The 16454-nt window shown below is 34.7% G+C and overlaps 1 protein-coding gene across 1 annotated transcript in view; it reads left to right on the top strand.

The window, feature by feature from the left end:
• The window catches only part of LOC309812119 (uncharacterized protein C12orf50 homolog), a 32370-nt gene that overhangs the window by 12915 nt on the left and 3001 nt on the right, over nucleotides 1-16454 (top strand). Inside the window, exons 3-11 of the mRNA XM_082635622.1 lie at nucleotides 976-1134; nucleotides 2342-2419; nucleotides 2501-2614; nucleotides 9579-9689; nucleotides 10881-10988; nucleotides 12329-12445; nucleotides 14245-14349; nucleotides 14601-14804; nucleotides 16201-16293. Coding sequence (XP_082491748.1) covers nucleotides 976-1134; nucleotides 2342-2419; nucleotides 2501-2614; nucleotides 9579-9689; nucleotides 10881-10988; nucleotides 12329-12445; nucleotides 14245-14349; nucleotides 14601-14804; nucleotides 16201-16293 — 1089 coding nt within the window. The remainder of the gene's footprint in view (nucleotides 1-975; nucleotides 1135-2341; nucleotides 2420-2500; nucleotides 2615-9578; nucleotides 9690-10880; nucleotides 10989-12328; nucleotides 12446-14244; nucleotides 14350-14600; nucleotides 14805-16200; nucleotides 16294-16454) is intronic.

The following is a 16454-nucleotide window of genomic DNA, read 5'->3' as shown; positions in this document are numbered from 1 at the left end:
CTTTATTCTGTAAAGTGGAGAAAAGGCTACTGTGAACTGAGGCTTGCTCTCAGGCAAACTAATTTTAGGGTGAAAGTGGATGTGGAAATTAAGGATCTGGAATACGATAGATTGCTTTCAAATTATTGGGATGGCAAACCCACTGAAAGCCTTCCCGTGACCCAGGACCCCAGATAGATGATCATTGATTCGGGGCCGTGGTTTCCAAATTTGGCTGATTTTGTAATTATCTTAGACATTTAAAAAATAGTATCAGATCTCTAGGCTTTAATTTAGACCTGCTGAATCAGAAATTTGAAAAACAGAGACCCAAAAGATGATTTGAATAATTTTTTTAGTTGATTCTGATAATTAGCCAAATTTGATAACTATTGGTTTGAAAAACCAAGAGAATTGAATAAGTAATGATAGAAGATACATGTGTTCACTGGCTTTTTCTATTATTTGCTGGTTAGTTTTGAAGGTTACAGAACATTTAAATATGACCTAGAGCTTTGGTCAATCTGACCCATGTGAGTCAATAAAGGAATCTGAAAGTATTATTCCCATTTTGAAGTTATCAACTCCCAACCATTGGATTTTTTCCTCTTTTGAACACGTATACTCTGCCATTATAAGCTATGTCTTATATGAGTTTGCCTTTGTTAACTTATTGTAATGTGATTAGTTAAGTTATTCTTATCCCATGGATGTAATGTAAGAATACAGTAATGCTTATGATCACTTTGTATTTATATCGAAGTATGATATATACCAAGTCATGGTTAAAATTACTATCTAAAGTCTGTGAATTAGCATATTTTCCACACCTTACCAGCAAAACGTTAATTTTTTTGCAAGGTTCAATAACCTTTCCAGAAATAAGAAGAGACACCTTTTAACAAATATGCAGTTAATCAGGAGGACAACAGTTGATCATTGAACATGCACCAAAACGTGTCTTGAAAAGACTGAAATGTTGCATTTCCTCTATAGATATCACACCGCAGAAAGAAACTCAGGAAGGAATTCCACCCCCAACCCAGAGTCAGGAACCTCTGAAACCTCGGGAGAATATATCACGACCCATTCACCAACCCTTAGTTTTAAAAACAAACTTTGAGGAAGAAGAGGAGGAAGAAGATGAACAAAATGGTTAGTAAACCTTTTCTCAGATGTACAGTGCACATTCAAAAACCTCATGGTATTTTCTACATATCTGTTTAACTATTAGAAGTGTATAATATAATATATAAGGCAGATTTGGGTGAGAAAATAGCTTTCATTTTATTAAGTATGTTAAATTCATTATGTTCTAATTTGTTCTATGTGTACACATATGCTTATCATTTGGATTGGAAGTTTTTTGTTGTATGATGGCTAGGAGACAGATCTCACGTTTAAATATGCACAGTTGCTTGTAGGTATACTAATAACCTGTTTTACTTTTATATAACTTAATACTGATAACATTGATTTATATAACTTTTATTATTTATATATAACTTAGCATTGATATACATGAGTGTCAATCTATTACCTGATTATATACATCTGTCTCACATTTAATCCTTGAAGTTATAGAGATCAATAGAGTAGTTTATAATTTATAAAGCACTATCATCTGCATTATCCCAGGTAATCCTTGCCAAAGTATAAACAAGGTTAGAACCCAGGTCTTTTGCAGTGTAGCCCATGCTATTCCTCCCATATCATCACAGCCCTGCAGTGCCAATAAGTATGTACAAACAAGATAGGCATGTGGAAAAATGAACTCTCAGTCTGTCTCTACCCTGGAATATGTCCTTCCATGGAGACACAGGATGTGGGCACATTGAAAAATTGAAATGTGACATATTTTCTGTAGGTATTTTACTACAGAAACAAACTCAGGAGGGAATGGCACCTCTGTCCCAGAGTCAGGAGCCCCTGAAACCTCAGGAGGCTATATTGCAACCCATTCACCATCCTTTAATTTTAAAAACTAACTTTGAGGAAGAAGAGGAGGGAGGAGATGTGTCCTTTTCTGCTGTAGCTCTGGGTCTCCCATACTTACCTCTTCCTTCTCTAAACAAGCAAGCAAGCAAGCAAACAAAGATGATCTCAAATGTGAATCTGTACCTGCAGCTTCTCATCTCAAGACAAATAATGTATAGTCATTTCCTTCCTCTTGACTGATTCTTTCTAAAATGTAAAATATAGCAATGAGAAACATGACAGTGTGCAAATTATTGATTTTAAGTGTTTTTTAAAACAGTAATCCATTCATGAGAACAATGTGTGGGATGTTTCATTCTGGTTTATAAATTTTCAGGTTATTTGGCCTTGGGACAATTTAACTTAAAAAATACATATTCTATAGATGCTTCTAGTTTACGGACAAAGATTCCTGAAGAAATTGAAGAAAAAAGAGCAATAAAGGAGATGTGTTATAAATCTGGTAAGAAATCAAACATTTGTGGATTTTCTAATATTTGATGTGAGCAGCACACTAACTGTTAATTTTCTTGTGGGAGATTAGGTGAATACTACAGATTTCATACTCCTCCAGCTATTTTATCATCTAAAAGCATAGCCCCTACAGTGGAAAAAGAGCTAGAAAAGCCTTTGGAAAATGGCAGTGAATTGCAGAAAGGTAAGAAATGAAAAGGAAGCATTTCAAGGTGATGAATAAGAAGTACTTGGTGTAACAGGCTGTGAATTATTTAGTAAAGTATGCACTGAAGTCAAATGATAAATAATACATCAGAATTGAGAATGAGAAGGAAGTGATTTTATCAGATGACCTAAATCTAATATGAAAAGCTGCTATTAATGTAATTGTATTTCCAGAGGAACCACAGAATGAATAGACTTAATAAACACATGGTAGCACTACACATCCAATGTAATAATTCTGTAAATAATTTGGTTTTACCATTTTATTTGGCTATGAAAATGTCTCCCTGTGAAACAGGTGTAGATTTTTCTTTATAAGTAGAAGGGACAACTTAGCCCTAGAAGGACAAAAGGGAGATCACAGAACAATGTTAGCAGCAGAACAAGGGTATGTTTGTCCATTAAATGAGTGCCTCCTGTGTACCAGCCAATTTCAAGGGCAAAGAAGGTGAATAATTCCAAAGCTATGCCTTTTATGGATCTTATGTTCTGGTGAATCTGACTTCTCTGTTGGTGAACGTCTTGCCCTTGAAGGCAAGATAAGAAACACATTATTTTCTGCATATAAAACAAGGAACTCACGAGAAGCAAGAAGAATTACAATCCTGCAGCCTGTGGAACAAAAACCACATTCACAGAAGCACAGACAAGACGAAAAGGCAGATGGCTATGTACCAGATGAAGGAACAAGATAAAACCCCAGAAAAACAACTAAATGAAGTGGAGATAGGCAACCTTCCAGAAAAAGAATTCAGAATAATGATAGTGAAGATGATCCAGGACCTCGGAAAAAGAATGGAGGCAAAGATCGAGAAGATGCAAGAAATGTTTAACAAAGACTTAGAAGAATTAAAGAACAAACAAACAGAGATGAACAGTGCAATAACTGAAATGAAAATTACACTAGAAGGAATCAATAGCAGAATAACTGAGGCAGAAGAACAGATAAGTGACCTGGAAGACAGAATGGTGGAATTCACTGCTGCGGAACAGAGTAAAGAAAAAAGAATGAAAAGAAATGAAGACAGCCTAAGAGACCTCTGGGACAGCATTAAAGGCAACAACATTCACACTATAGGGGTCCCAGAAGGAGAAGAGAGAGAGAAAGAACCAGAGAAAATATTTGAAGAAATTATAATCGAAAACTTCCCTAACATGGGAAAGTAAATAGCCACCCAAGTCCAGGAAGTGCAGAGAGTCCCATACAGGATAAACCCAAGGAGAAACATGCCAAGACACATAGTAATCAAACAGACAAAAATTAAAGACAAAGAAAAATTATTGAAAGCGCCAAGGGAAAAATGACAAATAACATACAAGGGAACGCCCATAAGGTTAACAGCTGATTTCTCAGCAGAAACGCTACAAGCCAGAAGGGAGTGGCTTGATATACTTAAAGTGATGAAAGGGAAGAACCTACAACCAAGATTATTCTACCCGGCAAGGATCTCATTCAGATTCCATGGAGAAATCAAAAGCTTTATAGACAAGCAAAAGCTAAGAGAATTCAGCACCACCAAACCAGCTCTACAACAAATGCTAAAGGAACTTCTCTAAGTGAGAAACACAAGAGAAGAAAAGGACCTACAAAAACAAACCCCCACAAAATTAAGAAAATGGTCATAGGAACATACATATTGATAATTACCTTAAACGTGAATGGATTAAATGCTCCAATCAAAAGACACAGGCTCGCTGAATGGATACAAAAACAAGACCCATATATATGCTGTCTAAAAGAGACCTACTTCAGACCTAGGGACACATACAGACTGAAAGTGAGGGGATGGAAAAAGATATGCCATGCAAATGGAAACCAAAAGAAAGCTGGAGTAGCAATACTCATATCAGATAAAATAGACTTTAAAATAAAGAATGTTACAAGAGACAAGGAAGGACACTACATAATGATCAAGGGATCAATCCAAGAAGAAGATATAACAATTAGAAATATATATGCACCCAACATAGGGCACCTCAATACATACGGCAACTGCTAACAGCTATAAAAGAGGAAATCGACAGTAACATAATAATAGTGGGGGACTTTAACACCTCACTTACACCAATGGACAGATCATCCAAAATGAAAATAAATAAGGAAACACAAGCTTTAAATAACACAATAGACCAGATAGATTTAATGATATTTATAGGACATTCCATCCAAAAACAGCAGATTACACTTTCTTCTCAAGTGCACACAGAACATTCTCCAGGATGGATCACATCTTGGGTCACAAATCAAGTCTCAGTAAATTTAAGAAAATTGAAATCATATCAAGCGTCTTATCTGACCACAACACTATGAGATTAGAAATGAATTACAGGGAAAAAATGTAAAAAACACAAACACATGGAGGCCAAACAATATGTTAGTAAATAACCAAGAGATCACTGAAGAAATCAAAGTGGAAATCAAAAAATACCTAGAGACAAATGACAATGAAAACAGGACTATCCAAAACCTATGGGATGCAGCAAAAGCAGTTCTAAGTTTATAGCAATACAATCCTACCTCAAGGAACAAGAAAAATCTCAAATAAACAATCTAAACTTACACCTAAAGGAACTAGAGAAAGAAGAACAAACAAAACCCAAAGTTAGTAGAAGGAAAGAAATCATAAAGACCAGAGCAGAAATAAATGAAATAGAAACAAAGAAAACAATAGCAAAGATGAATAAAACTAAAAGCTGGTTCTTTGAGAAGATAAACAAAATTTACAAACCATTAGCCAGACTCATCAAGAAAAAGAGGGAGAGGACTCAAATCAATAAAATTAGAAATGAAAAAGGAGAAGTTTACAGCAGACACCGCAGAAATACAAAGCATCCCAAGAGACTACTACAGGCAACTCTATGCCAATAAAATGGACAACCTGGAAGAAATGGACAAATTCTTAGAAAGTTATAACCTTCCAAGACTGAACCAGGAAGAAACAGAAAACATGAACAGACTAATCACAAGTAATGAAATTGAAACTGTGATGAAAAATCTTCCAACAAACAAAAGTCCAGGACCAGATGGCTTCACAGGTGAATTCTATCAAACATTTAGAGAAGAGCTAACACCCATCCTTCTCAAACTCTTCCCAAAAATTGCAGAGGAAGGAACACTCCCAAACTCATTCTATGAGGCCACCATCACCCTGACACCAGAACCAGACAAAGATACTACAAAAAAAGAAAATTACAGACCAATATCACTGATGAATATAGATGCAAAAGTCCTCAACAAAATACTAGCAAACAGAATCCAACAACACATTAAAAGGATCATACACCATGATCAAGTGGGATTTATCCCAGGGATGCAAGGATTCTTCAAGATACACAAATCAATCAATATGATATACCATATTAACAAATTGAAGAATAAAAACGATATGATCATCTCAATAGATGCGGAAAAGGCTTTTGACAAAATTCAACACCCATTTATGATAACAACTCTCCAGAAAGTGGGCATAGAGGGAACCTACCTCAGAATAATAAAGGCCATATACAACAAACCCACAGCAAACATCATTCTCAATGGTGAAAAACTGAAAGCATTTCCTCTAAGATCAGGAAGAAGACAAGGATGTCCACTCTCACCACTCTTATTCAACATAGTTTTGGAAGTCCTAGCCACAGCAATCAGAGAAGAAAAAGAAATAAAAGGAATATGGATTGGAAAAGAAGAAGTAAAACTGTCACTGTTTGCATATGACATGATACTATACATATAGAACCCTAAAGATGCCACCAGAAAACTACTAGAGCTAATCAATGAGTTTGGTAAAGTAGCAGGATACAAAATTAATGCACAGAAATCTCTTGCATTCCTATACACTAATGATGAAAAATCTGAACGAGAAATTAAGGAAACAGTCCCATTTACCATTGCAACAAAAAGAATAAAATACCTAGGAATAAACCTACCTAGGGAGACAAATGATCTGTATGCAGAAAACTATAAGACACTGATGAAAGAAATTAAAGATGATACAAACAGATGGAGAGATATACCATATTCTTGGACTGGAAGAATCAATATTGTGAAAATGACTCTACTACCCAAAGCAATCTACAGATGCAGTGCAATCCCTATCAAATTACCAATGACATTTTTTATAGAACTAGAACAAAAAATCTTAAAATTTGTATGGAGACACAAAAGACCCCAAATAGCCAAAGCAGTCTTGAGGGAAAAAAACAGAGCTGGAGGAATCAGACTCCCTGACTTCAGACTATACTGCAAAGCTACAGTAATCAAGACAGTATGGTACTGGCACAAAAACGGAAACATAAATCAATGGAACAAGATAGAAAGCCCAGCGATAAACCCACGCACCTAGGGTCAACTAATCTATGACAAAGAAGGCAAGAATATACAATGGAGAAAAGACAGCCTCTTCAATAAATGATGCTGGGAAAACTGGACAGCTACATGTAAAAGAGTGAAATTAGAACACTCCCTAACACCATACACAAAAATAAACTCAAAATGGATTAGAGACCTAAATGTTGGACCGGACACTATAAAACTCTTAGAGGAAAACATAGGAAGAATACTCTTTGACATAAATCACTGCAAGATCTTTTTTGATCCACCTCCTAGAGTAATGGAAATAAAAACAAAAATAAACAAATGGGACCTAATGAAACTTCAAAGTTTTTGCACAGCAAAGGAAACCATAAACAAGACGCAAAGACAACCCTCAGAATGGGAGAAAATATTTGCAAATGAATCAACAAAGGATTAATCTCCAAAATATATAAACAGCTCATGCAGCTCAATATTAAAAAAAACAAACAACCCAATCCAAAAATGGGCAGAAGACCTAAATAGACATTTCTCCATAGAAGACACACAGATGGCCAAGAAGCACATGAAAAGCTGCTCAACATCACTAATTATTAGAGAAATGCAAATCAAAACTACAGTGAGGTATCACCTCACACCAGTTAGAATGGGCATCATCAGAAAATCTACAAACAACAAATGCTAGAGCGGTTGTGGAGAAAAGGGAACCCTCTTGCACTGTTGGTGGGAATGTAAATTGATACAGCCACTATGGAGAACAGTGTGGAGGTTCCTTAAAAAACTGAAAATAGAACTACCATATGACCCAGCAATCCCACTAGTGGGCATATACCCAGAGAAAACCATAATTCAAAGAGACACATGCACCTCATTGTTCATTGCTGCACTCGTTACAATAGCCAGGTCATGGAAGCAACCTATATGCCCATCGACAGACGAATGGATAAAGAAGATGTGGTACATATATACAATGGAATATTACTCAGCCATAAAAAGGAACGATATTGGGTCATTTGTTGAGATGTGGATGGATCTAGAGACTGTCATACAGTGTGAAGTAAGTAGAAAGAGAACAACAAAAATCATATATTAACGCATATATGTGGAACCTAGAAAAATGGTACAGATGAACCGGTTTGCAGGGCAGAAATTGAGACACAGATGTAGAGAACAAACGTATGGACACCAAGGGGGGGAAGCCGCGGGTGGGTGGGTGTGGTGGTGTGCTGAATTGGGCGATTGGGTTTGACATGTATACACTGATGTGTAAAAAATTGATGACTAATAAGTATCTGCTGTATAAAAAAATAAATAAAATTCAAAAAAAAAAAAAAGGAACTCAGAGAAAAAAATCCATGGATGCCATGAGTTTAAGTAGATTTCTTGCCCCTGTGATGAGCTGAAAAACAAGTTTTGCAGGAGTAGGAGAGATCTGAATTCTTTTCTCCTCTTTAAAAAAAAAAAAAAAAAAAGAGATACTTTGCAAAGTCTCCCAGGATCAATATGAGTATAGGATAAAAAGTAGAGTGCCTGTCTTGCAAGGACATATGTGTGGCAAACTACTTAAACATATGGCAGTAGGTGGCAGCAACATGCCATTAGATGGTAGAACAATCGAAGAGACCTAGCTGATAAATGGGGGCCATCTAGTGAAGGACAGATTTCTTGAATTATGGAGACAAGAAAAAATAAAACAATAACAAAACAAAAACAAACATATTAGCAATGAATATTAAAAATGGCAGATTAAAAAGACAATTATATGCATTTTTGCTTTATATTATGGTTTTAAAAAGCTTTTTATTTTAAAATAATTTCAGTTAACTAATGAATATCCTTTATCCAGATTTTCCCAAATGTTATCATTTTACACATTTGATTTTTCACTCTCTCTCCCTCTCTCTCTCAACACACACATTGTTGTTATTTTTTTCAACTTGTTTGAGAGTTAGTTGCAGGCATGATGCCCCTACATAACTCTCACCCAAATGCAGTATAAATATCAATATCAGGAGATTACTACTGATTCAATATTATTTACAGACTTTTTTAAAAAAAAATTTCACCAATTGTGCCATTAATGTCCTTTATAACAAAATGAAGTTTTTTCCCTGGTTTAGAATCCAGTCCAGAATCACGAGTTGTATCAGATTGTCATAGCTCTTTTATTCTCCTTTTAATATATTATTTTTGGAGAAAATTAGCTAGAGATGTATAAGAAAATGGTGAGAATTAATTATCAGTATAATTAGCATTTTTTAATCAGTAGTTGACCCTAATACTTTTTACTTTGTTCATGGTTAGTAGATGAAAACAAAACAAATATTACAAAATTCATTATATGAAAAGCACATCAAATAAACTAAATATACATACACTATAGAGTTAGATTGCTTAAATTTTTAAATGCCACTTGATGCATTATCCACATAGGAAAATAAACTTGCCTTCTGCTTTCCTCCTAATTATAAATTGGCTTAAAATTTGTATAATTATAAATTTATTGTTCATCAAATCACTGTGCAAACAATATTTCCGTTAACTTTTAGGCTTTTTACTGTCATCATAAATTCTATCATAAACTTAGGTAAACGCCTAATGGTTCCTGGAGTGATTTTTTTTTTTTTCCTAGGGGGCAGTCTGAAAGTTCCAACAAAATTCAGGCTATTTGAAAGGCAAGGTAAGATAAAAGCATCACTGGATAGGAAACCAAGGACTGACATTGCTGCTGTTGAAAATGGAGGTGAGTTAGTTTATTACTGATTGATTCTGAGTATGTCACTATATAATAAATGAGTCTGAATTTTCTCTCTCATAACTGACTTGTTTCATCAACATCTTTTTAGCATTTTATTCATTGGCTTTGGATAAACTCCTTGAGGTCAGGAATTGTGTATAATCAATTGCTCTAGACGAATCTCTAGTAGAATGTCTGGCACATGACGAGCACTCCGTAAATATTTGTAGAATAAATGATTTTACGTTTAAACAATTGAATGACTAGATGTATAGAGACGCGTTTATAAAATTTACAGATGACTGGAAGCTAATATGCTGGAACCATGAGCCAGATTTAACAAGGTAAACTCAAACTGTGATAAACATAATCTCTTGCATTTAAGTCCAAGACATTACCAGTAGGTTTTCTTCAAGTTGGGAAAGACCTGACATGATATATATTGTGAGGATAAAAATAAATGTTTTTGTTGGCCACAAGGTTTCAATATAATTCAGTAACATGTGTCAGCTACCGAATAGCTAAGGTAAACTTACACTGAATTATTACGAATAGTATAGGAAAATAATTAAATGTGATAAGTCATTTTAAAATACTCAGTAGAGTGTATGACTTATAGAATGATGCTCCATAAATGTCATCTATTATTATACTAGTTCCACTGATTTCTTCACAGTGTAGTCCACATTTGGGCATCATTTTTAAACAAGGTTACTTGAAACAAATATTTTATGTTAAGAAAGGGTAACTTGTATGGCGAAGGATCTGAAATTAAGTATTTAAGTAATATTTAAAGCAACTATGGATATTTATCCTGGAATATAGAAGATCTTTAAGGAACATAAAAACTGCTATCATATGTCTTAAGATATTATGTGGAAGATAAATTATATTTACTCTGAGTATCTCTAAAGTGTGGTAAAGATTGTTATATGGAAAATTGTGTTGACTGTGTGAATTTTCTTCTAATTATCTGTAAGTGTACATACTGTATTTTCATATATATATATATATATATATACACTTGTATTAATCAAAACATATATGATATGTATAGAGATGGTGATGGTATCACTGAGAAGTATTTACATAAAACTGTGCAAAAGGGGTATTTTAGGGGAGGATTTTCCTGTATTAAAAGATAGTTTTGTACAATTTTCTGCCATCGTTGCCACTGACAGTAAGTTATTGTCATAGGAGGTGACTGCTACATTCCACAGAGGACCATATTTCTTGGAGTAGATGAAAATAAAGCTTTAACTGAAGAGAAAAAAATCACGATGTCGAAATGTTCAAATGCTAAAGGTAATGAGCCAGTCTGTATTTTGATCCATTTGTAATTTGTATAGACAAGTTAAATATAAAGCATGATTGTTGTAGACGCAAGGTAATAAATAAAAATATACACAAAATACACTAGATAGGAGTCAGAAGCCCTAAGTTTCCAGTCCTGGCTCTATCCCTAATTATTTGCCTATGGGGCTTCATCTTTTTTTAGCTTCAGTTTCCTTATCTGAAAAATTAGCCTGTTGGACTACATAATTTCTAGGAGTCTTGCTAGCTCTAAAGTTATTGGTCCTCTTAAATGGTACTACCCAGTCCTCTTTAGTATTTTTTTTTCATCTTCCAATATTCAGTGTGATTGAATTTTCTTAGAAAGCTTTGTGAAGATATACATACTGAGAAGAGTATTAGTTCTCACACTGACTTCTCCACTTTATGATTATTACTAATTATAGTCTGTGAATAATCCAGAGATATGATAATAAAACACATCCTCTATAGTTTTATGCTGCCTTTATCGTGCTTAGAATCCCCCAGCTGGGACCTCTGCTGGGCAGCTCTCTGTCACAGGCAGTACAGCTGTCCTGTAATTAGAGAACTTCACATGTTCTCCATCTAAGTATTAACCAATTACATCTACTGTTTTTCTCACCATTAAATAAATATTCTCAAGAACAGGAAGACACTTGTGATCAAATTCTCCTTATGGAAAATTATATGTAAATCTTGTTTCCTCTCTTTTGCTCAATCCATCAAAAAATACACACCTCTAACTACACTAATAACCATAGCCACCATTCACGTGTGGCTGTTTAAGTTAATTAAAATTAAATAAAATTTTAAAATTCAGCTCATCAGTTGCACTAGCCATACTGCAAGTGCTCGATATCCACATGTAACCAGTGGCTATCATTTCAGGCAGCACAGATTTAGAATGTTTCCATCATTGTAGAAAACTCTATTGGATGGTCCTGCTCCAAAGCTTAGAACAAGTGAAGACTGTTACAGATATTTCTTCATCCTTGGTTTAAATTGGCACACTTGATGTAAAATTGATAACCTTTTATTTTTTTGTATTTTATTTTTTTACACAGAGGTATTAAAAATATTGCCACAAATATATAATTTACATATTGAAGATAATGGCTGTTATTTCTGAATTTTTAATGTTTTGTTAGTGACAAATTCGGGGGACTCAATGTGGTAATTAGGGAATTTCAGTGGTGGGTTCTAAAAATTAATATACATATATATTTTTTAAATAGGTATGCCCATCATATAATGCTTGCAAAGTGAAATACCAACGGAAACACTTCTTTTTACTAATAGTGACATTCTATTTTCTTAATTTGCTTTAAAAGATAACAAGGACAGTCCTCATCCAAAGCGTTCCCTAACTACCCAACTAGTACCTACAATGCATGTATTAAATGCTACTGAGAATATCAGTATGAAGTGCAGAGAGGACCCCTCTTCAAGTGAGACATCAGCTCTATCACTTTTTGACCTTAGATATATTTGCCTTATCGTGGATTTACTTTGCTTATTTGAAGTAGAATTTTAAAAAAGAAAGAAAAAAGGATGGTTTGAAAACTATTCAGGATTAAGAATTAAAGACACAATATTCTTCTAATTGACAATGAATTGTGATGTAGGTCCTAGTAAATTATACACTTTCCCACTAGTTTAATTTAGATATTAAAGTTAATAATATACTATGTTCTCTGAAGATTCATTAGTACATTTTAAATTTAACCCGTGCTGAGATACATTGACAAATTTTTATTACGTTTCAGATTATTTTTCTTGATTTGGCTTCTCCTTGCTATTTAGTACTTGGAGCTTCTTCTCTTGATATAATTAAGACTCATGAATCTTCCTGTTTCCCTCCCTCCTTCCTTCCTTTTCCTTATTTCATTTATTGAACCCCTGTAATATTCTTCAGCCCCAGCTGGGAAACAAAGGGAACCGTGATGGTTTACCTCAGAGCAGCTTAGTTTAGTGACACGTGTGAAAAATATGGTTTCCAAGTTCTAGGAGTGGGAGCATCAGAGTAAGTGTGGAGCATGATGTTTGGAGAGGAGGTGGTGAATCAGAGCTTCACTGAAGGTTTACTGCTGAAGCTGAAGATGAGAGCTAGGGCAAAGAGAGATTTATCAGCCCACTTTAGAGAGCTAATATAATCTACATAGTGAATTTGATGTTCATTTTCTCTGTGTAGTAGTTACTTGTGAATGTTTAGGATTTCCACACAGAGAAATAATAAAGAATGCTCCTGTTTACTAAGTCATTTTAAGATACTCTGGATAAATGTACCTTAGAAATTCCTGGAAAATTGAGCATGCACATAAAATTTTCCATGTAAAAACATGCAAGCAAGAAGTGAATAACTTAGTGATATTAGCACTTACAAATTCTGATTATTGAGGCTTGTTTCACCAAACTATCTATACCCCCCAACTTCTTAAGATCTTAAAACAGTAAGGTAATAGTCATTAAAGTATTTTACACTAATCCAACTTCTTAAGAAGTAGTAGTTTTGGCTTAAAAAGTACAGAAAGATTTATGTTCAAAATAACAATTCTAAAACTACTTAAAAATAACATTATAATGAGATATATAATTATATTTGGATTGTAATTTTATGCTCTTTTAAACCTAAAAAGATCCACACATTCCTTTGGAGAAAAGCATTTTTCTCCAAAGGAATGTTACTTATTGAAAGTTTTCTCATCAATCAATTTCCAAGATAGATTTTTTGGTACTTAAAATTAAATCACCCTTTGTTCTAGAAAGTAAAGTATTGGGGTGGTACATTTATTTTTTTCTCTTGCTTGACATATGAATGCACAGATATTTAATTATCACCTACAGTAATTTTCAGATGAAAGTGTCTCTTTAAAAACTGTAAAACTGGGCTTCCCTGGTGGCGCAGTGGTTGAGAATCTGCCTGCCAATGCAGGGAACACGGGTTCGAGCCCTGGTCTGGGAAGATCCCATATGCCGCGGAGCAACTAGGCCCGTGAGCCACAACTACTGAGCCTGCGCGTCTGGAGCCTGTGCTCTGCAACAAGAGAGGCCGCGATAGTGAGAGGCCCGCGCACCGCGATGCAGAGTGGTCACCGCTTGCCACAACTAGGGGAAGCCCTCGCACAGAAACGAAGACCCAACACAGCAAAAATAAATAAATAAATTAATAAACTCCTACCCCCAACATCTAAAAAAAAAAAACAAAAAAACAAAAAGAATAACTGTAAAACTTTGTATCTTCTTTAAGTAAATGATGTCCAGCCAGTGAGGAAGCCTCATTTTAAAGGCCTGGAAAAAAGAAAATGGATTTATGATGAACCAAAGAACTTTCCTGGCCCAGGAATGCAGAGAGGTAAAGTGTCTATGTATTTGATATTCCTAAATTGTAATTTGCAAAGAGATTAAATAATATTTTCTAGCAGAAAAACAAGTCATTGTCATGCAACATGTTATTTTAGATGTCAGCCCAATTCCTATAAACTTAGTTCTTTTAGCTTACATTATCTCCCATTGTGCTATCAAACATTTAAAGTGCAATATGTTATTTACAGGTGTGAAACCAGCTTGTTTTATCCCTCACTCTCTTCTCCCTTTCTTTTATAGCAGTACAGGCTCCAAATCCCAAAAATAAAATGAGTTACCATCGCAATAATAAAAACAGAAATTCTGAGAATGCCTCCTATATCCATGGTCAGAGAGATGCTGTCAGAACTGTCTCAATGAATGCACCTCCCCGCAGCAGGCCCACAAACGGGTCCTACAATAAAGTTGATGTTAACAAGGAACCCAAATTCAACCTCTGTTCAGGTGGAGTTCTACACTTATATAGGCTCTTTACTTGTGTCTGTGGTTTGCATTCCCATGGAATTTCCTGATGGTCCAACTAATCTTAATTGTTATCCACCCCCTTCTTTTTCCAGGCCATCACCACCATAACATCTTAGAAAACTAGTAAGAGGATTTTTGTCCATGTGCAGGAGTGCACGTGATTTAAAGGGTATTGGAGAAAACATGTTGGGTGCAGCTGGCTTGACATGACCCTCTCTAGAATTTTGTCTCAGAGCACTGCACTTTGTTCCCCCTGGATAACTTTATTTCACTCTTGAGGATTGTTTTTGAATGGTTGACATTTTCTTGTTCCACTGACTGCATTGTTCAATTATCACTTTCTGTCTAGTGCTGTGGTTTTTCTTTAGGCCTTCATGATTACTTTCTGAAAGGGTTAGTTTGCGGGTTAACTGCAATATTTTTGACAACATCTCATTTCTCCCACCCCATGCCCAGATTGCTTCTAAATCATTTCATCATGTAATAGGCAAAGTCATAGTATTTCTCAGGAAGTACAAGGACGCAAGGGAGGAGGGAACCAAATCTCTCTTTTTTTTTTCCCCTCTCTCCGATGAATTTGGCTCTTTTAAAGTAGGGTTTGTCTTCTCAACTTAACAGAAGGTCACTCAATTCCCTGTAATTTCATGTTTGTGTTTTCCTGTGTGCACAGTCTAGTTAGTAGAGTTCTGAATGTTGTGTACTTTCTGAAACATAAGTGAAAACTATGTCTCTCTTAGGTCCTCCTTTTACAATTTAAATAGAAGTTAGCTTTTAAATTATTTTCTTCTATTTGTTTTAGAATGGAATGATGTATTGATTTATATATAAAAATAAGGATATTCTTCAGTGAAACAGACTTTTAATTTTATTAACTACTATTATTTTATTATTAATTTTATTATTATTTTACTGTGAGTGGTTAGCTGTGAAGAATACAGTAACTACCAGAACAGTTTGATGCCACAGTCTAGATTTGTGTTAAGGTGGCCTCACCTACCTACCTACCTACCTTCCTTCCTTCCTTCCTTTCTTTAGCTCTGCAAATGTTAACAGAATTTTATGTAAAATCATGGTAAAGCCAGGCAATGAAACATTTTGATTACATACACATATCATACTCTTCTCTAGCTTAGCCTCGTGGGAGCAAGCCTTATTTGAGGAGCTAAACAGTCAATTAAGAGATGTATAATCGTGTTCATTGATAACTTAAATGGTTTTAATAAGCTACTTGTATCCCTGATGCCTTAGCCTTGAAATGGTAAAATGAATTATTAGAGAATTGCTTCACCTCTGAGATATTTATAACTTTGAAATGCTCCTGGAATATGATTTTAACATTATAAAATATTTAATTCCTGTTTCCTTTTTCTCTCAGATAAATATATGTCAACATCATATAATGGTTCAGCCTGGCAAAAAAGAATTCCTTTTTCAAAAACATATTCAAAAACTGAAAAGATATATTCAGGTAAATATTTACTAGTGATTTTAATGTATCATACAATTCTGAAAATAAATGACAAGTTTTTAAGCTCAAGGAACATATATTAGAAAATTAGAAAGTTTTCACCATATACCTGAACATAATTACTTGGAGTTTAGTAGATATCTTCTCTACTAGCAATTTAA

The sequence above is a fragment of the Mesoplodon mirus genome (genome assembly GCF_964341445.2).
Source record: "Mesoplodon mirus genome assembly, chromosome: 11".
NCBI lineage: Eukaryota > Metazoa > Chordata > Mammalia > Artiodactyla > Ziphiidae > Mesoplodon > Mesoplodon mirus.
The sequence above is the reverse complement of the archived record's forward strand: the minus strand, read 5'-3'. Positions and strand labels throughout refer to the sequence as shown.